The 24,677-nt window shown below is 36.5% G+C and overlaps 1 protein-coding gene across 3 annotated transcripts in view; it reads right to left on the bottom strand.

The window, feature by feature from the left end:
• The window catches only part of Wdr17 (WD repeat domain 17), a 95,460-nt gene extending 72,758 nt beyond the window's left edge, over positions 1–22,702 (bottom strand). For 2 of the 3 annotated variants that reach the window (XM_029480271.2, XM_029480270.2), the window contains exons 1-2: positions 22,596–22,694; positions 5,259–5,369 (exon numbers count right to left, since the gene is read on the bottom strand). In XM_029480271.2, coding sequence (XP_029336131.1) covers positions 5,259–5,324 — 66 coding nt within the window. In that variant the 5' untranslated portion in view covers positions 5,325–5,369; positions 22,596–22,694. Of the gene's footprint in view, positions 1–5,258; positions 5,370–22,595 lie in introns of all 3 variants that reach the window. The other variant, XM_021170445.3, reaches the window with a different exon arrangement.
• Between the last annotated feature and the right edge of the window lie 1,975 nt (positions 22,703–24,677).

Below are 24,677 nucleotides of genomic sequence, written 5' to 3'. Positions count from 1 at the left end.
GGTATTCCTATCTTTAGTACTGTTCAGTTTTTGTTTGAGTCTCTGGAATCTAGTCCTCTGGGAGGGGGGGGGGTTCTCCCTTCATCTTATCTGATTCATATATCTCTGGAAGATGTAAAGGCCCTAATCACCTTTTCTAAACATGCAAAGACAAAACCTTTCTCCCAAAATAGCATATCCTTGAGCCAGGAATTAGACCTCTCTCCCAGAGGAATAGTATAGTCACAAAACTCAAAGTCACACCCATTTTGAGAATTAAAACAATTCAAAATCAAAATGAAGTAGACTAAAATACTGTATGTGTGTAATCTTAGGCCTTTTCTATTTTGCCAAACAGGAATATAATCCAAGATTCCTGTGGCACCCACATTAGACAGAATTTGAATATCCTGTGAGGCATACAAAGCAATCTTCATACCATCTTACTGTTTGGCTCTCTGCCTAGAGCCACAGACATATTTTATTAATACCTGTATAATATCTATCTGTTGACCTCTCTACCTGGAGCCACACATACAATATAATACATACCTGTACATAGCAGGCATTTATTATCAGTGCCTCTTTACTGGTAGTCAGTGACTAATTTTTCCTATCATAGTTCTGAACCTCGGTTGAAATTCCCCAAGTGATTCAGACAGAATCTGCACAGAACTCTAGTAAAAGCATATAATCCCAATTTTAAATTCACAGTTCAATCCATCTCTGCCCTAAGAAGGCAGAAAAGGCTATGATCATGGGCAGTGGAGGGAGGAACCTGGGTGGAAGAGGAGAAGGGGAGGGGAAGGGGGACAGAATCAGGTATGGCCAGAGGGCGGTAGGGGACAGGAGAGAAGCCCAGAGAACCAGAAGAATAAATGGAAATATGCAGCTGTTGAGGGTGGGGAGTTGGGGGGGGAGGGTGGAGGGAATCTCTAGAAAATCCTAGAAACTTGGGATGGGGGAGGCTCACAGAACGAAATGTGGGTGACCTTAGTCAAAACAACCAAGTGTAGTGGGGATATGGAAACTGAAGAGACTGCCTCCACTAGTTAGACAGGGTCCCCAGTGGAGGGATGGGGACACCAACCCATCTTCAAATTTTTCTACCCATGCAAGCATTTTTAACCTATCTTTTGCATAGACAATATTATATTTAAAGTACAAGTATCCACCTGTAACTCCAGTTCTTGCAAGCATGGATGAAACATATTTTTACAAGAATGGTGCATAATTCAACATATAAAAATATCCCTTTGAACATTTAATTTCTTAAGTAGTTATCAGTCATGGTAAAACTTCTTGTGGACTATGTTCTTAAATTTTGAAGAATCTAGACGGTAAAATTACTAACCAGTTTTTATAGCATTGGCTTTCTTGCTACCCACTTGTCTATTTTATTGAGATTATCATTTTATCATATTGTGTGGTGCCTCACAAATCTGCCTCAGCAAATCTGATTTTGGAAGATACGCACAACTCCCTACCCTGGAATTTGAAGAAGCAGGCAGAAAATTGCTTCTGTGCTAAGCATTCGACCTTACTGAAAATTAATTTATGTTTAACATCCAATCACTCTTCATGGAAGCCACAAGCCTTTAGTTTGCCAAAGGTTCAGTTTCCCAAAATAATTATGCCATAACAGATTATGCTAGTGTAACTATCTAGGTAGAGGGACAGATTCCTAATGCTTTTCATAACTTGCTATTAACTTTAGAGGTGTTTAGCACAAAATAATATTCCTTTATTTGAATGTAGCATAGTTTATTTACCACTCATCTATGGAAGGAACCATTTGTTGTTATATCCTCATTTGTTTTTATTTTCAAAAATTAAATAATGTTAGAATTTCTTTCTTGTATGTAAAATTCAGTATGCCTTCTGTCTTAAATTATTTTTGCAAATCTCAGAAACAGTAGATTACATTCCTTTATCTGTTAGTTTTTATTTATTTATTTATATTTTGGTTTTCTGAGGCAGGGTCTTGTTACATTGTCCAGAAGGCCCTATAACTACACTCTGTAATACTGGCTGGTCTCAAATTGCAGCCATTCTCCTGCCTCTGTCTCAAGAAAAGTGGGATGATAAGTATGTACACTATCCTTAACTCCCTTTAAATTTTGGGACTGAATAATCTTTATATACCAGTTACTAAAATAATAAATAGGAAAATATGAAGATAACATTTACTTTTAAAAAATTTATAATTTTGAGTGATTTTTTAAAAAAATCATGTATCAGTAAACAAATCAATACCACTGCATTAAAAAAAATCTACATTGGGTATTCAATAATCCTAGTATTTGGAACTTTAAGACTTTTTTTTTTTTTTAAGCAGGATCATAAAATGGATGTACGACTATATAAAAGCCTTTATTCTTTTGTTACCAGCATGAATAATGATTCTACATCATTAAAATAAAAAATATCCAACCCAAGGAACACTTTAATGCTCTTTTATGATTTTAAGTGTAAACTGTAAACTGTCCCCCTGTAAGACAAGCTTTTCACTGAGAAAGTAGCATGTTTCAGATGGAAGAAGATACTCATTAGCCTTACGTCCTCCTGTTGCATGTGCTGTCTAAGCATGGCTTACTTGAGAAAAACAATCCTTTTGGTCTAGAAATAACACATGCACTTCACTGGTACAATGCTAAGCATCAGAGCTCACTGAGCAATGCTGACTTGTGGTGGGGTCAGGAAGGAAGCCTTTGTATTGTTACAGCTACATGAAACTGGCAGTGTTAGTGGCTGACAACAGGGATATTATTTTCATTTTGTTAACTTGCATTCTAAGTTTGTTCACGACCCCATATACAAGACATGCACATGCGCATACAGACACACCCAGAGAAAAAGGAAAAGTTACTCATTAGTCAGGGGATGAAATGGAACAGAAAACAAGCCATGAATGTATTTTACATATTAGATTTTTAGAGCCCATAATGTTTAATTTTGAATGTATAGGCTGGTTATGAAATTAGTATAGTTAAAACTTAAGTATAGATTAATGGAATTATAACATCAAAAATAAATTATAACAGTAAAGTTTATATGTGTGTATTTATACATTTATGTCATAAATCGTACAAGTGTCAACTCATTGCTCTCAATATTAAATTCATACTTCTATGCTAATTTTCAAACTCTACATTTTGAGTTTGTAATTTTTCAATCAAAAATTCATTTTTTAAAAAATTAACATTTAAAGTGGAAGTCATATAGATACATAGATACAACCTGGAAAATAAGCTGGATGCTTAGAAGTAATAAAAGCCTATATTCTTGCTGGTTTTCCTCATTGACTGTGAGCTTTCATCTCCTCTGTGCCTGTACACAAATAAATGAGACCTGAGCCAGAAGTAGGCATATTCACAAAGATGATATGGCCAGCTTAAGGGATAAACTATTTTTGTGATTTAAAATACTTCTTCCTTTGGCTTAGTTGCAAAGGCCTATTGTAATATTAGTGACTGAAAGGGAAAGAATTTGAACCCTCCCAATTTCTATGTGATGCTCCAAAGGCACATTAAAGAACACATTTTAGTAAAAAACATTTTTATTGAAATTAGTCCTATTGACTGCAAATCATACTATCATCTTCTGGGCTGGATTCAAAGAGAATATTGTTTGAAACATGAAGATGAATGTGTTATTTATTATAGTTCAGGTGTGCTGATACATGCAAGGGGGCTTTGGCATTGTAGTGCAGTGCTTGTGCAGTGGGTAAAGTTTGGAATCTTGCAACTAAAAGCCATAAGCTGAAATTTTCCCATCAGTTTTTACTGCATTTTTTTTTTACCATGACTGGAGTTCAGAATTCATGATGGCGAGCTTTTGAGTAAGTCACAGCAACTTTTCGTTTCTGAAGTATGCTTTTTTTGGGGCATTTTTTATTAGATATTTTATTTACATTTCAAATGCTATACTCAAAGCCTCCATACCCTCCCCCCGCCTTGCTCCCCAGTGCACACACTCCTGCTTCCTGGTCCTGGCGTTCCCCTATACTGGGGCATATTATCTTGAAGTATGCTTTATAATTTACTTTATGAGTGATTTTCCTCAGAGGCAGATGGCTACTGGATCCAGAGAAGTTTATCGTCTTGTTCAACAACAAAGAAAAAAAAAAAAAAAGACTATCTGGGGGGGAAAAAAGTCCCCAAAAGTCCCCAGAGGCTATGCACTGCTGAACATTTATTAAAAAGAAAAAAACAGTAAAATAATAAGACAATATTTGTGATTGGTTTGATTAGAACAGAATGCCGAGAAGTGAAGACAAGGGAAAAAAATCTGTATATCTGCAGTAGTGTGTGTACAAGAGCCGCAATTAGGAGGACCATCCCTAAACCTCACAAAGATACTCTGGCTCTTTCGTTCACAAATTAAAGGGAAGAAAATCCTCAGTCATATTCTAAACATCAGCAAATTCTCCATTGAAAAGTAAAATTGAAACCAATTTCTTTTAAGCTAAATCCACTTTAATACGGTACATTTTAAAATATGATTTTATTTTTTAGTATTACAATGCTAACCTATACTTTTTCAAAATTATGGACCAAGTTGCCACGGTAACAGTTTGACTCCCTTTGAAACATAATTAAAAGCATTTTAAGCTTTTTAAAATTTATCAGATACAATAGTGTGCTCAAGATCTCTGTTTTTCCTCTAATAATAGTATCATAATACTAAGTATTAACATGCAACTGCCTTCTATTAAATTAAATATTTTTATTTATGGGGATATGTTTGTAATCACTGCTATTTTTATACATGAGTCACGTACAAAAATGACGTTTTATAGTTCAATCTTAAAGACATTCTTTAAATATTATTATGAGTTATCTAGACAGTTATGATGGCTCAGGCCTATGATCTCAGCTACTCAGAATACTGTGGCAGAAGTGCCACAGGTTCAAGACCAGCCTAGGCAGTTTAATGAGATCCTGTTTCAAAATACAAAATGTAAAGAGGGCTGAACGTACAGATGAAGGGTAGAACTCATCTAGCATGCAGGAGGCCTTATGGTTCACTCACAACTGAAAAAGAAAATTATCTATTGGATAGACAATTGGAATGGGAGGGGAGCTCTTGGTCAATGTATAATTACAGATATCCCTAAAAATTATATTCTTTTAAAATACCTCTCTTATCCTCAGAATTTTGTATTACAGAAATGTCTGCAATGTAAGGGATAGATCAGAGCTTTACAAGAAGAAAAGCAGGCAAAGAAAAAAGCAAACCTGACAGAAAATTATAATTGCAAGATAAAATTATCTTACTCTTTGGAGTCCTTCATACCAATCATCTTGCTCAAACCAATGGGAAACGTAAGTCATCCAAGCCATAGACTGTTTGCACTTTAATCAAGTCAGCTGGAGAACAGTCAGCGCCTAAAGTGACAATAACCGTGTTTCAAGCAAACAGGTTTCACCAGGACCTCCCTGTGAATTCATGTTCAGTACAAGAATCTAATACTACACATTTCAAGTTTTTTTTTTAGTCTGTTCAGTTTTATGTGATTTTTATTAAAATTCTTTTAAACAATGCATTTTTGACCCATATTATCCCCCTTAACTGCTCCCAGATCCTCTCATCTCCACCTAACTTAATGTTCTCTCTCTTTCCTCAAACAAAACAAACAACAACAAAAAAAAACCAACGAAACAAACAAAAACAAAAAGACAAAAAAAAAAATACAAATCATTCAAAAATCTCACAAAACCCAGGGAGCTCATTTTGTGTTGCCCATGAGTAGCTGGGCAACACAAAATCAACTGTGTTGAGAGAAAGCTGAGTCAGAAAAAACAAGCCTATATTAAAAAATGAAAACTAAAATAATTTATGCTGTGAAGTTCCAGAAAAGCCTATCAAATATTAGGCCTTAATTTCACATTCTAGAAAACACCTTAGATTCGATTGTTTTAATAAACACGCAAGTGATTCATAACGGTTAAGAGGTTTACAAAGTCCAGAACAAACACCGAGCAGAACACAGCAGCCTTGTATCTCTTGAGTACTTGAGAGATAGATTGCTTTGCAGTTAGTGAACTACTAATCAGGTGGCTGCATCAAGAATTTAAAGATTCTGCATCACTTAACACAGTGTTATGATTTAGAGAATGACAAAAATCATAATTTAACATTTGTGTAGTTTTGTTTGCTTATGGAAAATAATTAGTAGCTATAATATTATGTATATACACATATATACATACACACATTTTACACACACACACACACACATATATATATATATATATATATATATACACACACACACATACATATATAGAGAGTGTATGTGTGTGTGTGTGTGTGTTGTATTTCTATTTGGGTGCCTTCTCCTTCACATAGATAGATATGTGAAAGATATGTAAAAAGGCAGGTTTTCTCCTGAGGAAAGATGCACATGAGAGCTCAACATCACTACTTAGTTGAGAACAGTCTCATCCCTTCAGTTATCTTTATTTTTTACAAATATTTTCATGAATATCTGCTAGCAACTTCAGATAAAGAAGCATGGCCATAGATTACTTCTACAGTAGCCTCAGGTGCTTCGCACTGTCCCTGAATCTGGACCTCGGCTCTCTAGTTCACAGGGAGAATTTTGCTTCTGATACGCTCAGAGCTGGAGACTTAGGCATTTTCTTGCCTCCTTATTCCCCTCTCTTCCTTATGTTATTTTGACTTGCGATTTCTGACCTGAGTCCTGCCATATGACATATCTGATATTGAATCTTAGCTGGTACCACCCGTTCTAGTGACTACATCTTAGAGACAATGCTTCCCCTCCCAATGCTGGAACCCTACTCAAACCAGGCAAATCTCACCAACTTCAGCTCACTATTTAATGGAGAAACTTCAAATTTTTACCTGGGTTATTTCAGTATCAACACATTCAAATCTAGCCAGTCTCAGTCTCTCTCCCTCTCGCTCTCCCTTTTGCTCTCCTTTTTTTCCTCCTGTTATTGCTCATTTGGACCACTATCATCACACTCTAGGAAGTGTCCAGAAGCAACATACATCAAGCATATTTTGGTCACTTCATTAATGCATCTTCCCTTCCCATTATATTTGTTCAGTAAGTTTTATCAAACATTTACAAAGCCCCCTTTCACCTTTTTAATGCCCTTGCTTTCCAATAAAACCTCTCATGATAATCTGACACATACCACCGAGATATGCTAATTACTGGTGCCCTGATTTTGTTGCAATTCCCAAATGTATTAGTGTGTTTCTATGTTACTGTGATAATCACCATGACCAAAAGCAAGATGAAAGTAAAGGTTCATTTTTCTTACAGGTTATAGAATTATCACTGAGGAAATTCTAACCAGGAACTCAGTCAGATACGTGGGCAGGACCTGGAGCATAGACACAGAGGATTGCTGCTTAGTAGCTGCTCTCCCAGGCTTTCTCAGCTGTTGTAGATTGGTTCTAATGCTATTTGTGTTAATTTGCTAGGTGAATTGGCAAACTTTGTGTCTGGGAACTCTGCCATCTACTGGTGGTACCCATGAATAAATGGCACATAGTACCAATACATGAAAGAGATACATAAGATTTATTCAGAATGAAATGAGATTGCAATCATATAGGAGTTACAGTCCATTTTCTTGCACTGACGTGGCTAACCAAATCACTTACTAAAAAGTTTTAGAGATTAAAACAAAACCCTGGATTTGGTAAATATGTTTTGTAATCATGTAACACACCAACTGTGCATTATGTTCATATAAGCCCAGTGCAGTTACTTCTTATACATTGTTTATGAGGTGCATAATAGCTATGCCTTGTTTACAGCTACATTTTCTTTTGTATTATTTATTTTACTCATTTACATTTAAAATGATATCTCCCTTCTGAGTTTGCCCTCCACAAACCCCTACTCCATCTCCCCCCCACCCCCGCCACCTTGCCTCTATGAGGGTACAGATGCAGACATGTTACATTTTCTTTCTTTCTTTCTTTCTTTCTTTCTTTCTTTCTTTCTTTCTTTCTTTCTTTCTTTCTTTCTTTCTTTCTTTCTTTCTTTCTTTCTTTCTTCAAGACAGGGTTTCCCTGTATAATCCTGGCTGTCCTGGAACTCACTTTGTAAACCAGGCTGGCCTCGAACTCAGAAATCTGCCTGCCTCTGCCTCCCAAATGCTGGGATTAAAGGCGTGCGCCACCACTGCTACATTTTTCAAAAGCACTACTTTAGCTCTTTGGATGAGAAGGTCCAGTGAAGGCTCACTTCATGTACTTAGTTCTACAGTTGGTGGTGGTGCTGTTTGGGGGAGGCTTAGGAGGTGTGACTTAGTTGGAGGGACTATGTCACTGGAGGTGCAATTCCGACTTTCAAAACTGGTGCCATTTCCAGTTAGCATTCTGCTTTTTGTTTGCCATTGAAAATAGGATCTCTTGGCTTTTTGTTTCTACTGCACATCTACCTGCTTCTGTACTGTGCCTACTGTATGGTCTTTAACCCTTGGGAAATGTGAACCCAAATTAATTATTCTCTCTGTAAGTTGCCTTAGTTAAGTTGTTTTATCACAGCAACAGAAGTCACTAGTATAGCTACTTAATTTAGAAAGCTACTTCTTTCTAAAGATTTATTTTTGTTTTAATTATGTGTATGTCTGTGTGTATGTCTGTGAGTATGTTGACATGAGTGAGGTTACCCTCAGAGGCAGAAGAGGGCATTGGGTGCCCCAGAACTGGAGTTGGAGATGGTTGTGAGGTTCATAATATAAGTACTGAGAACTGAACCTGGGTCCACTGCAGAAACAAGTGCTTTCAACTTCAGCCCTATAATTTAACTTATTTCCAATATTAAAGGCAAAATATTTGCTGTCATGTCATATTAGAATACATCTTAACATGTATTCTTTGGTCATATCCTATCTATTTTCATTTTTATCTTATTAAATATCAGAATTAAAGCTGGATTTCTCCCTTAAACCTTCCTGAGGGACAGAATTGAAACCCTTGGTTGACCTCCAAGAAAATGCATATCAAAATCAATCAGTGGACTTTGGTTAAAAGGCAGTCTTCAGCTTGCTAGAAAGAAGAGAGAAACAAACACCCACATTTCTAAACTCCATCTCCTGGGTTTTTTTTTTTTTCTTCAGGAAAACATCTTGGGCCTTATTATCTATGAAAATAAAACATATGTTTGTCACTGCTGGACAAATGGTAAGAAACCTCTCCTTCCAAGTACCAGGATGACACAGAAGAGGGTATGGGCCTGGGTGCAGGGGAAGAGCCTCACCAATCTGCCCTAAGAGCTCAGACTGGGAGTTGAACATTGTATTGTAATCCCTCATTGAGATAACACATTAATTAAAGTGACATGTTGTTAATGAATTGTCTTGATGCTGTGACATCATTTGCACAAATAACTAGAATTTTGTCCTCATTTAAAAATACTTATGGAATGTTTAGTTTTCAGAAGTTTAATTGTAATTTTACCCGAATGATCATCTCTCAAATTTTCAGCAAAATTCTATTAGAATACTTAAGTCATTTGAATCTACAACTATTGAAAACAAGCACACAAAAATAACATGATACTTGCATCTTGGTAATAACATACTAATGCTAATAACTCTAAAATATCTAGCATGCATTGTGATAAGCTATACACTTGATACTTTTGGCTATTATACTACACAATGAAGTTCCAAGAGCTATTTCATATGATTTCAATTTTTCAAGGAAATCCATCCTGAATTCTTACTAAATACACTATACTTATAAGAAATGTGAGTGCATTCTATCCAAATTCAGAGACAAACCATTTTCATTTCTATGAAAGGCAGTTTGATTCAGCTGGGAAGTATACAAGCTGTTTTACCTTTTATTAAGGATGCACTTCCTTATCTATAACACGCCCTTGCCTTCACTGTTTCATAAAATTCAGAGTAAATAAATTGAAAATATTCCCAGTAAAGCATTTTGTAAAAAGCTTTAGGTGTGCCCGAATGCAGCTTGCAGCCCATGAGCCTCCCAGCCTAGTCATGAATGTGGCCTAATACATTTATAGATGGTTAACACCATGTTACTATGTCAAAAGCTTGGACACCTCTGAAGATGAGGCTAATATTAGAGAATATGATTTTAAAGATAAAAGAAAATGTATCACTATATACTAAATATATATTCAATTCTATAGTGAATACCACAGTGCCTATTATTCCCACTAAAAGAGAATTCCATGTCACCTCACCCTTTATCTGCCCTGAAGACTTAGCCCTGTCTTAGGAGGCTCTAGCAAATAGCTTGGCTTATCAAGTTGAAGGTTATAGCCAAAGCATGATAGAACAACAAACTTGAAGAAATCTGAACCTTTGAACACCCACACTTCCTACCTTCATCATATTTTTTAATATGATGGAGATTTTGTTCAATCTGTTATTATTTTGCATTTTTATTGTTGCATGGTTAGCAACTTAGGATTTTACTTGATTGGGGCTAAACCCACTCCCTCTTCTTCCCAGCTAGCTCTTTCTCCTGTGTGCCCTGTCTATTAACCTCTCTGTAAAGAACACACCTAGCATACAGACCTCCACTTGGACCAGGTTACACATGCACCTTTCCGTGAACAACAGGATGTTTCTCTTCCCCTTGTAAACAATAAAACTTGAGCAAATTATATCCCATAATAGTATCTTCATGTCTGAGTAGGAAAGCAGAAAGGCTGATCTGGCTTGAACTGGTTTTGGGTACACTGACAGTAAAGTAAAACTCAAGTGAGTTTTTGGGAGAATCCTCTATTTATTATAATATACTCATGCATAATTGATGGTGCATTTCATTGGGATGAGATGCATTTTGTGAAGGGACAGGAGTAGTAGAAAAATGATCACATGATTTAATCTAATCAACTAGAACTTAAGACTATTAGTAACCAAACTCCTCTTCTTGAACCCCATAAAATAAAGCACCAAACGATATTTTCAGCCACTGGGTATCTTCATTCATGTGGCCCTCTGCTTTGTTGCAGTGTAATTTGAACTTTCTATTGCTTTTCCTTGAATAATTTCCCTGTTACATTTAGAAATTTGTGTAAATCTTTATTTCCATTATTTGTATAAGAAACCAAGAATCTAGGAACACTGGGTCCAGGACATGAGTCATGATTTTAAAAACCTCATTTAGGTTCTGACAGCACAGAACTTTTTTTAAAAAAAATATTTTTTGATGTGGAAATAGTCGTCAATGATGTCAGTTAGATATAGTCTCCTATATTGTTTTTAACCTCTGGGTTCATCACTCTATGGATATATTATTACAAAAATTCAGGCATTGTTTTCTTTAACAACACAGTAAAGTTTCTGCCACAGCATATTGTACTTGGCCATGTGTTTATCTCAAACAGAACAAAGCATGTTTATAGTAAAATAATATGTGAATCGTTAGGTCTTCCCTCCGCCATTTTGTCTCACTTCATTCCCTTCAGTAAATAGAAAGCATATATAATGGCTAAGCTCCCGAGAGGATTCCTGAAGACATCAAGCAGAGAGGAAACAAAGTCCTACTTTGGGAAATTTATAGCACAAAAACTAGATCCAGAGCAGACACTCTGCTTTCCCTAATCAATAACCAATAACCACTGACAGTTATACATTCCCTTTCCAACAGAGTCCCAAATGATTTTGGTTATAAATGGAACTAAGTCAATCTTAGGAAGACAGACGTTTTAATCATTTCCCAAAGAGCAATACTGATTAAATTAAATCACTTGCAATTCTATCCTCAATGGGCAATTTACAGATGAAATACACACATCTAATCCTGCTTCTGGTGATGAATTATAAGTGGAAACCTGTGGTGCTGTTCTCCACTCTTTTAGCTTGATTGATGATTCAAAGCAAACTATTGTATACAGATACATAGGCCAAAAAACCTGCAGGCTTGCTGCAATTCTAACACTCTTGAGATATACTATTTTCTTCTGTCTAGCTGAGTAAGAGTGATTTTTAGTCAATATTTTTGTTATGTATGTGTACTTGAAGTTATTTCTAATGACAAAAACATATGTTATGTACAGTATATAAGAGCTGTTACTTCAAGAGAATGGACCAGATATTCAAAAAGAAAGGGAGAAAAGTAACTTAATGTTCTTTAGGCGGTCAAGAAGGCTATGTGAAAGAGATGTTTACATTTTCAGATAAACATTCTTTTCCTACATCTGTGATTTACTGACACAAATAGAAAAGAGTGCCCTGTAAGAACAGACAGATGAGGCTAACATGATGGCAAATTCTGTAGCTCGTGACAGAATTTGGACTGTATTTCATGTGTGATGGGAAGTCTGTGAAGCATTTTAAACATAGTGACAATGATATCAGGTTTGGTAGTTGATAAACGTCATCCTAATACAAGGCAGATGGGGAACAGAACAGCTAAACATGAGCTAGGTAGAAAATGATGAGGTCCAAAACTAATAAGCTAAGGGAAGATGAGGGATAGGGCAGACTAAAGGTTGTTTCTATACATCTGTCATTTAGTAGGCATATCATATATAGGATAGAGCTTCATTAAGACAGTCTATCAGCTTCTGCAGAGTGTTCCCAAGAGAATCAATTCATAAGCAAGGTTTATTACATTTCCAGTTTTGGTGCTATCTGCCAGTGAATGGTTGGACCTGTTGCTCTTTCAAAGCAACACAGGAAGGCAGAATCAGGGTAAACAAAACAATGTACCCCATGAACATGAGACAAGATAGACAGGGAGAGGGAGCTGGGGTCCCACTGTTCTCTTCAATCATGACCTTAGCAATCTGAAGATGTCCCTGTGTCTCAGCAGTGCCCCATTGCTGACAGAGCCACCCCCATCTCAGACCTTCAGGGAGGCAACTAAGCTCCTGCCTATAGCAGATTCATTGACTACAGATGGTAGACAGAAATATTAGGTGGCAATGGCTAGAACTAATTCAGAAATAGAGGCTTAGATAGACCCAAAGCATGGAGAACAGTTAGAGATAAATATTTTGTGTATAATGTTTAATGACTCCGATGGCTAAAGAATAAGTAGAAGAAACAATAAAAAAGATGGAAAGTTGAATGAAAGAACTGATCAAAGAAATTAAAACACTGAAAATTTAATATGCTTCACAGATGAACATTTCAAGAGGCCTCATATTTCCAAGGGGTGAAGTAAGAGTATAATTTAAAGCAATTGCCTTATTCCAGAGATTAAGAGGTAGGCGGGTGTGTGGTTGCTTTTGCCTGTAATCCCTGGTCCAGCGATGCTCAAGCATGAGGACTTCTATTATTTCTGGGCTTTACAGTGAGTTTGCGGGTAGCCAAACTCTTTCAATGCAAATTTAGTTACATGAGATGTCAACATAAATTGAATTTTTTGTTGCCAACAGTTAAAAGAAACTTCACTTGTACTTATAGTATTATGAGTAAAAACACACAAAAATAGTATCACGTCAGTCAAAACAATATCTCAGGACTATATTACAATCTAAGAAGAATTCTCACTAAAGATAAGTAATAAAATTGATGTAACAGCTACTTTCTGAAAGGTAATATATCTGAAATGAACCACTGAAAGAGAATGCTGATAAAAATCTAAAACTCAAAGCCTTAATCCCAGAAAGAATGTATAAATGTAACTGTTACTAACTCATTTTATGTCCTCGACTTTGAAAGAATAGGCATAATAATAATAATAATAATAATTATAGATAGATAGATAGTTACTACTACTACTACTACAATAATAATAATGAGGCTGGAGGATGTCTCAGTGAGTAAAACACTCACCAGGCAAGTGTGAAGACTCAGATCCCTGGATCCCATGTGAAGCTGAGCACAGCACCATGTCCTATAATCTCAGTGCTGCTACAGTAGATGGAAGGAAGAGACTGGAGAATCCCAGAAGCTCATATGTCAAGCAGTCTGCTATATGCATCCCTTAACAGCAAATGGAGGTCTTGCTTCAGGCCTGACCTCTACATGTGCTTCATAGCATGGGTCCTCCCTCACACATGAACTAGTATACACACATACACACACACACTCACACACACACACATGCACACAATTTTAATGTATCCAGTAGTATGCCATCTATTTTTTCATAGTCTTCTGAACTTATAAATATATTTTAAGTGTTGTATGCAATTGGAGGAAATTTATGTTGGAATCATTATTCACTTATACAGAATTAAAAACCCCTAGCTATAGCTGGCCCTGGTGGTGGAGGATTATAATCCCAGATTCTTGGGTAGTTTAGGGGAGGAATCTCAAGTTTGAGGATTGCCTTAGGTTATAGAATGGTTCCAAGCCAGCCTAGGTGATTAGTGAGATTCTACCACAAAATAAAAAATGCCAAAAAGAGCTAGTGTATTACAAAGGTAGTATGTTTGTCTTTCTGTCATGTGTGAAGCTACAGGTTCAATGACTAAGGCTGGAACAAATCAAAACAAGTGGGAAAGAAAAGAAATCAGCAATACCACTCCTGGGCATATACCCAGAAGTTCCAAATAGTAATAAGGACACATGCTCCACTATGTTCATAGCAACCTTATTTATAATAGCCAGAAGCTGGAAAGAACCCAGATGTCCCTCAACAGAAGAATGGATACAGAAAATGTGGTACATTTGCACAATGGAGTACTACTCAGCTATTAAAAACAATGGATTTATGAAATTCTTGGACAAATGGATGTATATGGATGATATCATCCTTAGTGAGGTAACCCAATCACAAAAGAAGTCATTAGATATGCACTCACTGATAAGTGGATATTAGCCCTGAAACATAGAACATCCAAGATACAATTTGCAAAACACAAGAAAATCAAGAGGGAAGACCAATGGGTGGATACTTCATTCTTCCTTAGAATAGAGAACAAAATACCCATGAAAGGAGTTACAGAGACAAAGTTTGGAGCTAAGACAAAAGGATGAACTATCCAGAGACTACACCACCCAGGGATCCATCCCATAATTAGCCACTAAACCCAGACACTATTGCATATGCTAGAAAGATTTTGCTGAAAGGACCCTGTTATAGCTGTCTCTTGTGAGGCTATGCCAGTGCCTGGCAAATACAGAAATGGAGTCTCACAGTCATCTATAGGATGGAACACAGGGCCCCCAATGGAGGAGCTAGAGAAAGTACCCAAGGAGCTGAAGGGGTCTGCCACCCTATAGGTGGAACAACAATATAAACCAGTACCCCCAGAGCTCGTGTCTCTAGCTGCATATGTAGCAGAAGATGGTCTAGTCGGCCATCATTGGGAAGAGAGGCCCCTTGGTCTTGAAAACTTTAAATGCCCCAGTACAGGGGAATGCCAGGGCCAAGAAGCTGGAGTGGGTGGGTAGGGGAGCAGGGCGGGGGGAGGGTATTGGGAACTTTTGGGATAGCATTTGAAATGTATATAAAGAAAATATCTAATAAAAATAATAAAAAAGAAAAGAAATCAGATATAAAATCTGAGCTAAGTAACCATGCATTTAACTGAAGAACTATTGTGATGTCACTGTTTTATAGAGTAAATATCATTCAGCCATGAAGGAAAATATCACAAAATAGTCTTATAAATACAACAATTTAGAAAAACGCCTGTTTTCTTGATACAAGTATTTAAACAAAAATGCTAGTCTTCTAAATATTGAGTAAAATAAAGATCTGGAATATGAAGGTGTTGTAATGTTTTAAATATGTTAAGCAGAAAAACCCTGACGAAAAAAGTAAAGACAGCAAAGTTTATAAGAAGACAAATGGCACATAGTTAGCTATAAAAGGTCAGAAATTAGGCTTTGCTTCCTCAGATAATGGGATTCAGGAAAAGAATATAATAATTTATAGTAATTTATCATTTAACATGTATAATCATCAGATAAGCATTTTTATTTCTAGGTAGAAACTGATGCAGTCTATTGAGAACATTTTGATTCAAAGTTACTTTGTAATTTAAAAAACAATTGTGAATATATGAATTGTTTTTAAAAATTATGTTAACATGTGCCATTAAATTTATGTAAACACGTCAATAAAGTATATTAATATGCAAAGAATTATTATAAGTAAATTTATTTAGAGTCTGCAGAAAACTTAAGTAGCATATTATTGAAATAATTATATCTATGTATAGAAATATGCACAAACATTAAAAATAAATACTGATCACTGATAAGGTTTTGTAGAATATAATATTCTTTTAACTATTTATAATTTTATTGACCACTTTTCAAATGTTCATTGACAAATATATATACTAATTAGGCAAGAAAATTCACTCAATAAAACTAATGAAAGGTCTATTTTCTATGGCTTTTTTTTATTATAAAATGTGAGAATAAAATGAACAAAATTAACAAGTGTTTTATGCATATGTGCACATATATATAGCAATTAGGCATGATTAGTCAAAGAAATCAACCTATATATAATATATATAAGAAAGTTCATATATAATATATGTAACTAGATGATTTCTGATATAGAAAAAATAGCACATAGCAGTGTTTAAAATATGAATGCAAATAGATCCATGCAAATAATTAACATTTTGCTACTGTTTGGTTAAACATTTGAAAATTATTGAAAATTAGAAGTACTAATTTTAATCATTCTTTGGCTCACAAATATAAAATCTTCTTGTTTGTAGTATTTATAATTCCAAATAACTATTATCCTTGTGGTGATATTTTATGAAACATAAAGAGGATTTTACAATGATCTAAATCAGTTAATCACCATATGCATTTCTCAGGTGACTGGCAGCACAGTTAAGTTAGAAACTGGCTACAAATGAAGTTATCTGGCTCAGATGTTTAATTCTAGCGAGTCAGCACTGTGACTGGGATATGTCAGCATTCCATCACATGATTTATATGTGTAGCAAAGCTAGAGATTTATTGACAAAGGTCGACAGTACAGGCAAGTTATCAGAAAAGTTCCATCCAGTATCTTAAGAACAAGGAATAATCTCTTACATTCTTGCATTCTTGGTATGACTTAGATGCTCTGACACAACATTTTGTGCGAGCATTCTCAGTGTGTGCCAATCCGTGATGTTCTTAAAAGCTTAGATGATAAAAATAGGTTGCAATAAGTGTAGCATTAGCCTACTTTGCAATCCTGGATTAGGTGGTGAGTAGAAAAGAGTAAGGTTATTAAATGGCTTTGGTTTGGGCTCACAAAGTAACCACTTAGAATAACCCGTGTAAATTTCAATGGGATCAGCAAAACTCAGGAGCTGTGTGTGAGGTCTAATACTTGGTTTCAACCAGAAAAGCAAGAAACCAATTCAAAGAGGTAGAGATGTGAATACATTATTTTCAACCTACATCTAAATATTTTTTAATGTGAACATGCAAATATGTGTTTATATGTATGGAGCTGCACATATGTGCATGTATGTGGATACCAGAGGACAGCCTTGGTGGTCATCCTCAAGACCGTGGTACATCTCTTCTGAGATAAAGTCTCTCATTGTCATCAAATTTCCCAACTAGGCTAGAGTTCAGAAGGACAGTGAGTCCCAGAAGTCCTGTCTCTATCTCACGTCATTTGAGCCTAAGTTATTTTTAAATCAATCAAAAAACAAATAAGCAAACACCACAAGGTGTCTGGGCAACTTGTTAAGAAATTCTGATTTAAAAATATGCTAATGTATTGTCTATTAAGTTCTCAGGAAGGGTAAGGCAGCTGATGGAAAGTTTAGTAAGAGGGTTATAGAGCCTGTTTAGGACCAAAGCAAGTGACAAGCCTAGACTTCAAACTCAACCCACCTTAAAATTGTAACCAAGGACATACTGGGTTGAAGGACCAAGTTGCAAGCACAAAAGACTTTGAGGCAAAACTTTGTATTCATTCACAAGTTATGATAATTGCAGGAAGGAAGTTTTTGACCAGTGTCTTAGATAAAACGTCTTAGAAGATGAGATCAAATACATGATACATTGTTTGTTAGATACAACTCTTATTTTTGCAATGTAATAAGTAATTTAAACCTTAACTATTCAAAATACTTGAATTAGTACTGAAGTCATTACAAGGAGGGAGAAAACAATGGCTAGAGTACTCTTTGCAACTCTTGAGAGGGTATGAAGGGTGCTAGAGGTCCAGAGCCTGAGCAGTTCCTTTTTTATTTATTTTTTTATTATTAGATATTTTCTTTATTTACATTTCAAATGTTATCCCCTTTCCTGATTTCCCCTCCCAAAACCTCCTATCCCATCCTCCCCCTCCCCGCCCCTGCTCACCAACCCACTCACTCCTGCTTCCTGGCCCTTCTAGAGCAAGTTTCCATATCTAATTTGAGAGCCAATCTGAATGCCTTTGCTCCTCATTGTTAGAATACCTGGGATCTACAGATCCTTGCATCTTAGATTCTGAAATGATTCCTTCAAATACTTTGTCATATTTCCATTCCTTAAAAAACAAAAAAAATACTAGATAGAAGGGTGGGGTGTTTTATGCCTCTTAACCCAACAAACCAGAAGCTCATGTCAGAAGACTGCTATGAATTTCAGGTCAGCCTAGGCTCCAGAGTGAGCTGTGGGCCATGCTCACTGCCAATGTGAGGTTCTATCTCAAAACAAAACACTGCATAATTACACTTATCATTGAGATTTACTTGTATATATATATATATATATATATATATGTATATATATATATATATATATATGCAGAGAATTAAATGTGAACTGCTATTAAGCAACTACACAAGCTTTAAGACTTCAGTGCAGATATTTGTATAAGGAAAATAAAAGCTATTTTATACCACATTAAGCATGAGTGTTCTGTATAATATAATTTTTTTCTACTTCCCAATTACAACTTTTCTGCATGTATAGTATGACATGTTCCTTATTATACATGACATTCAGGAAAACTAACAATGTTCATAACTTAGGGTGTCAAGAATGTGAAAGAGGTAAGCAGGAAGCTGAAGTACATGGATAACTGCTTAAGGAACTCTGTTCTGAATCCCCCGTTTCTGAGCATTCGATATAAAACCAGCACTAAATGTTCTAGCATCCTCATGAACACATGAGGATTTATTTAATGACTCTTCTACCAGGGTTTGTCTGAACATTACACTTATCAGGCAACCCTGAGAAAGCAAATGACGAACTATGTCTTACTTTTGAAGACATCTTACTGTGTTGAAGACATTTCTGTGTTGCTGGGTTTTATAAACTAAAATGCAGAATTCCAGGAATTTGTAGCTAGCCTAACAAACTATACCCCTTAAGTATTTGTTAGGGAATAAAAGCAGTATCTTTATCATTGCAAAGGGAGGCTATTTGTGTGACTGCATGGAAAGAGCCAGCTGCGACTCTGAAAACAGAATTGTCCCTTGCCCTTGCTTTTGGCAAAGTCTAGAAAAATCTTAAATGAGTGAATTACCCTTCAGCCTTTCTAAAAATGATAATGAAATTTTCTTTCTTCGTATATTGGCAAAAGTCCTTAACCAGCTGCTTGTGGTTCTCTGCTCTACGTGGATGGAAGTCTCGGGTGAATAAGCTTTTCAAATACTGGCCTCTAGGAGTTTGTGGATCTGTCAGTGTTGGCATCTGGGGTTGTGACAGTAGGCAATTGGAAACAGTAAGTCTATAGTAAGTAGTAAGTTGAAGCAGGCCTGGGACATGGAGGTCATTACCTGTGCAAGCGTTAACAGTTCTCATTCTCTGGCCTGATACCATTGACTCTGAAGATTAAGAGCACTCTGAAACCTTTTTGGTGCTCAACATCTGCAGGTTCTCTTCCTCCGCCCTGGCCACTCTAAAAAAATTCTGCTCCTCTTTCAATTTTCAGTTGTTATTTCCAGAGCTGGGGAATATCTATCTGTCTCTATCTCAAAATACGCGGGAGCCAGAGAACCCAGAGGGTTGTTCAAAAACTAGAGTGCCAAGTGTGGACTGGAATCCATCAGGCACGGGTTCCCCTCCCCACCTGCAGCAGGATTCATGGGTTGGGAGTTTGGTCCCTAAGGGCTCCAATCCACGGTTCTTTCAGCACTCAAGAGTGATTGCTCACACACTGTGCTAGGAAACCTGTCTCTGGGGCTCTCAAATTCAGTGTTAGAGAGTTCTCGCTTCATGTCACACATGCAGCACTAACCATGATTTTAACAGAGATTTAGCATCTTCACAGTGCCCAAGGAGAGGTGAGTCCTTCTTGGAACTTTTAACTAATATCAGATGAGGAATCAGTTTTCCTCTAGGTTTTGTTTCTATAGCAGATTCTCTAGGGGGAATTTCTAAAATTCTCTTTAGACATTCACATGTAATTGCTTGTTCTCAAATCTCAAAGGCACAGTCTCATTAACAATAGGAGAACAACAGCCATGATATTATCAAAGGGCAATGAGCACTCTTAGGCACGGAAGTGCTGCTTGTAGTTGAATGTGCTTCTAACACAAATGAAGGAGCATGCGTAAGAAGCTAATAAGATACCCTTCGCTATCTCCTAATAAGGTTTATTTCAAAACAAAATATTCTTCATAGGATAGTCATCCATGAAAATACACTGGAAATCACATGGCTAATGCTACAGTCTTCCATGCGTAGACGTGACATCACCGTGAATGGATGACTAAAGAGGTTACTCAAATAATATTAACTACTGTTATTCTTCTTGTATGTACCAAATCTCAAGTAAATCTAGATTATGGGAGGAAAATGTTAATCCTTCAGGCTAATGGAGCATTCAGTGTGGTCTTCATTACAATGTTTCAGAAAATAAAATTAGATTAAGTTAGAAATTTTATAATTTTATTAATACTGACATAGTAACCACTGTTGGCCTTCTATGCCTCACAAGTTAAAATAAACATAACATATAAGCAAAATAACCTAAAAAATGTCATGTTCTTCTCTGAATTATTATAAAAGCTTTCTTGGCCCATCTCTACTCAGGCTAAGGACTTTAAAGTCATTTACAGAAATAACAAAAACTGCCTAACTATAGTAGCTTTTCCTTAGAGCAGATATGAGTTTTTAAAACTAATTTTCGAAGCTCAATTCATCTGTAGATTTCTATATGTGATGGGAGAGGCCATTGGTCTTGCGAAGATCATATGCCCCAGAACAGGGGGATGCCAGGGCCAGGAAGGGCAAGTAGGTGTGTTGGGGAGCAGGGTGGGAGAGGGTATAGGGGGGATTTGGGGATAGCATTTGAAATGTAAATAAAGAAAATATCTAATAAAAAGAATGTGATTTTAGAATTCTGACATAACATTTTAATTATAAAATTAAAGAGAATGAAGTTTTAAAAATGCAACTAAAAATATTTTCCCAGAAGTGTTTATGCTTCTTTAGCAATCTATTAAAATCAACATAAGGAGATACCAGATCAACATAAATTTTAAAAAATCCAACTAGTCTTTATATACACCTTTGTAGACCTCACTTAAAAAAACTTTCCTTTTATGGGTATCTTTTGAAATAGATTATTAGTTAATTTCAATTTAGAAAAAAATTCCAAGAACTCTTAATGTGCTAAAACTACCATTTGTTACATTAACCCATAAATAATCCACTAAAGCAAGTTTCCCAAATTTTCTTGAATTGACAAGTTTTCAGAATTACTGAAGTTTGTCAGACAGCCGCAGATTTCTGTCTTCCAACATAAAACTATAACCATGGCGTGGCACATTCTGGTTGCTGCAGCACCTTGTAGAATAAAGGAATAGTTACAGGTTTCAGTCACTACTGTTGTAGTGTTAAGTTCTCCCCGTTCGAAATAATGATAAGAGAACACAGGAACCAGCAAATGTATAGAATATTTCCATCATTTTTTAGTTCAAGTTTTTAAATCCTTATAAGTTCCCTTGCATCTAACTAGTTTTGTGATCATTGTAATCTAGAAATGATATGATAGTGATAAATTTGGCAATTGCAATATCATATTATTAAATTGAATACTTCATATTTCTTAAACAATGGGTGCATATTTCTTAGTATTCTTCGGAGCATAGTTTGTTCTGAGTAAGTTAGAAATGTATCTTTAAATCTATGTTAAAGACATTTATGTAAAATAAATGATGACATGTGATTGATATATGAGCTAACTTTTTAGTGTATTTTGTGTATTCTAATTCACTTTTAATAACATAGACTTTGCTCCTATGAATACTTGCATACAAATGTGGGTACATCGGTAAGAGAACAAGAAAGTATTTTTATGATTTCCTTAATATACAATAATCTTTTCTCAGGTTAGTATTGGCCTTATAACATTTCTTTTTTTTTAAAGCTTTCTTGGTACAGCCATTTCAAAGGGAGAAAGTAATCTATGCAAATACGTCTTGCACACTGGTGGAATAACATTCTAGGCTCTAGAAACCCATATACTTAAAGCTTAGAAATAACAGCAAAAATGTGTTTAGAAACAGCCCCAGCTTCCACGCAGGGGGAATCCTCATACATGTTGAGTTCTAACTATGCCTTATAATACTCAGGTGTGTGGCTGCAAAACTCCTGGGATTAGCTCCTCAGGCATCATGGCTTGCACAGCATTGTAGGAGGCTCAGAGCCCTAGTCTGCGACCTTAGAGTGCTGGTCACCAACGTGAAGCCAACTCATTCAAACATCATCCTCTTTGATTGGGCGCTGAGCAAAGTCTCCTACACTGCAACCCCACTTGAGCCTTACCTGAAGGAGACAGCAGTTGCAGCTCTGGACAACCCCAGGTGCTGAAGCAGGACCGGCCAAAGGGACCGCCCTGGCCCGCGCACCCGCCACGCCCTCCTCACCGCCCACTCAGCTCTCAGGGGCGGGGCGGCCCTGAACATCCCTGAGCCAGAGTCGGGTTCCGCCCACCCTTCACAGTGCAGGGTGGAGAGGACTGCACTCTGGATCCCGCCCCAGAATTGCACGTGACAAGCACACTAGTATATGATTGGAGCACATGGGACAGGGAGGCGGAAGTCCCTGGTGAACCCTGGAAACACGGCCGGGAGAGTTGGTAACCTAGCAACGCGGCTGCTGTGCAGAAGATGTGATTCCTAAGCTTTGAGTCAAAGCTTCAAGCCGAGCGTGTACATTATTTTAAAAGGTGGAGCAGAAGGAATACGTCCCACTAGCGTTGTCACTGCCTAATATGCTACATCGAAGCTGTACCTTATATAAAAATGAATCGAATGTACAAGAAACAAATCACCTGGTTTCTACATTAGTCTTGAAGCATTGCTTAGAATGTGAGTCTAGAGTGCTCTCTGTCCTGCACGTTTTACTATTTTATTGGTTCAACTAGCATCAAGAACCACATCTGTGAATGAAATTGTTTTGATTAGTCCAGCTGCAAGCAATTAATAAAACTGTCCATAACGTGAGCAAAGCATATTTGCCCCGTGGACGCTGGTGGAAACCATAAGCTTACTGCTGTTACTCATGTAATTAGGGTTTATATTTCTGAAGTAGCTTCTTTAATTTGGTCCTTTAGTCAATACATTAGAGGAAATGGGCCTTCGTATACTTGAAACTGACCATTAAAAGCACAGTATGCACTCCAAAGGGAGTAAGCAGATGTTCAGAATCAATGTTCTGAGAGACCATGATACAATCCAAGGAACATGGATTCAAGTTGCCCCAAATAGTGTGTTCCACCGTGGAAGTAGTTAACAAACGATTGTACATCAGGTAAGCAAGATACATAAACCTGGGAAATCTGCTAGATGCTGTCTAAGGACATCCTTAGCCTTTGGTTAGTAGAACAGTCTGCCAAGTTAATATATTTGAAAAGCTTTGCCATAATAGTGAAAGGCATGTTATATCAGATACAGAACAATAAACAACTATTACAGAGAGTAAGGTTGGTCCCAAATAATTTTGGCGATGGACTTTTGGCCAACTCTCTACAAACATGGGAGTTCTAACTAGTCTGCAGACTCTTCTACATAATCGTGAATTTTTTTTTCAGAGAAGTTCATCCCACAAAGTGAGTTCATTGATGACAGCATATAGCTTTACGTACTGAACTCTAAATGTAGTTATGTAAAGATACTACGGGTTGATTACAGAAGAGGGACTTTTAGAGAATTTTTTCTTTAACCTTATTCAGGAAATAGAAACAAATGGGATTTTGTAAGATAGAAAAGAAGATGGGCAATCTATGCAGCATGAACTGTACTGGGAAAGCACATCATGAATTTAATAGATCATGTCCTGCTTGCTTTTTTGTGGAAGGTGAATGTGGCTGTCCACAGATAGGAAAGGATCTAGAGACTATGAAGGGAAAAATAAAATAGAAATATAGGAAAACCAGATGTGGGGAATACAGAACTCAGGATTTAGGTCAAACAGTAACCTCTCCTGGCCAAGAGAATCCAACTGAAGCTGGTAAAAATTGAGCTTTTTCTTAAAGAATGGCATCTAGGAGGTTGTATATTAGGATGCAAAGAGATAAAGAGCATGCTTGATTGGGAGGAAAAAAGAAAGTTGTTGGTTGCCTGGGCATTAATGAAGAAAACAAGAATGTCAGGGGGACATTCATGTGAACATATATTACAACTTTTGGAATTGTCTTATCTTCAAAGTAGAGAAATGTGTGCTTGATAATGAATCTAAAGAGAAAAAAAATCTCCCCATGTAAGAAAATAATGGAATGAGACATCCACACCCAGCAGTCCATAGCTGTGCTTTGGACTTTTAAAGAAAAAAATACTGATGCATAAAAATATTATCAATATATGTCCATATACACTCCTATGTCTATAAACACCACTTACACAGCAC

Source organism: Mus caroli, unplaced genomic scaffold (genome assembly GCF_978045245.1).
Source record: "Mus caroli unplaced genomic scaffold, Mus_caroli_1 scaffold_10, whole genome shotgun sequence".
NCBI lineage: Eukaryota > Metazoa > Chordata > Mammalia > Rodentia > Muridae > Mus > Mus caroli.
This window is presented reverse-complemented; position numbering and strand designations above follow the sequence as displayed.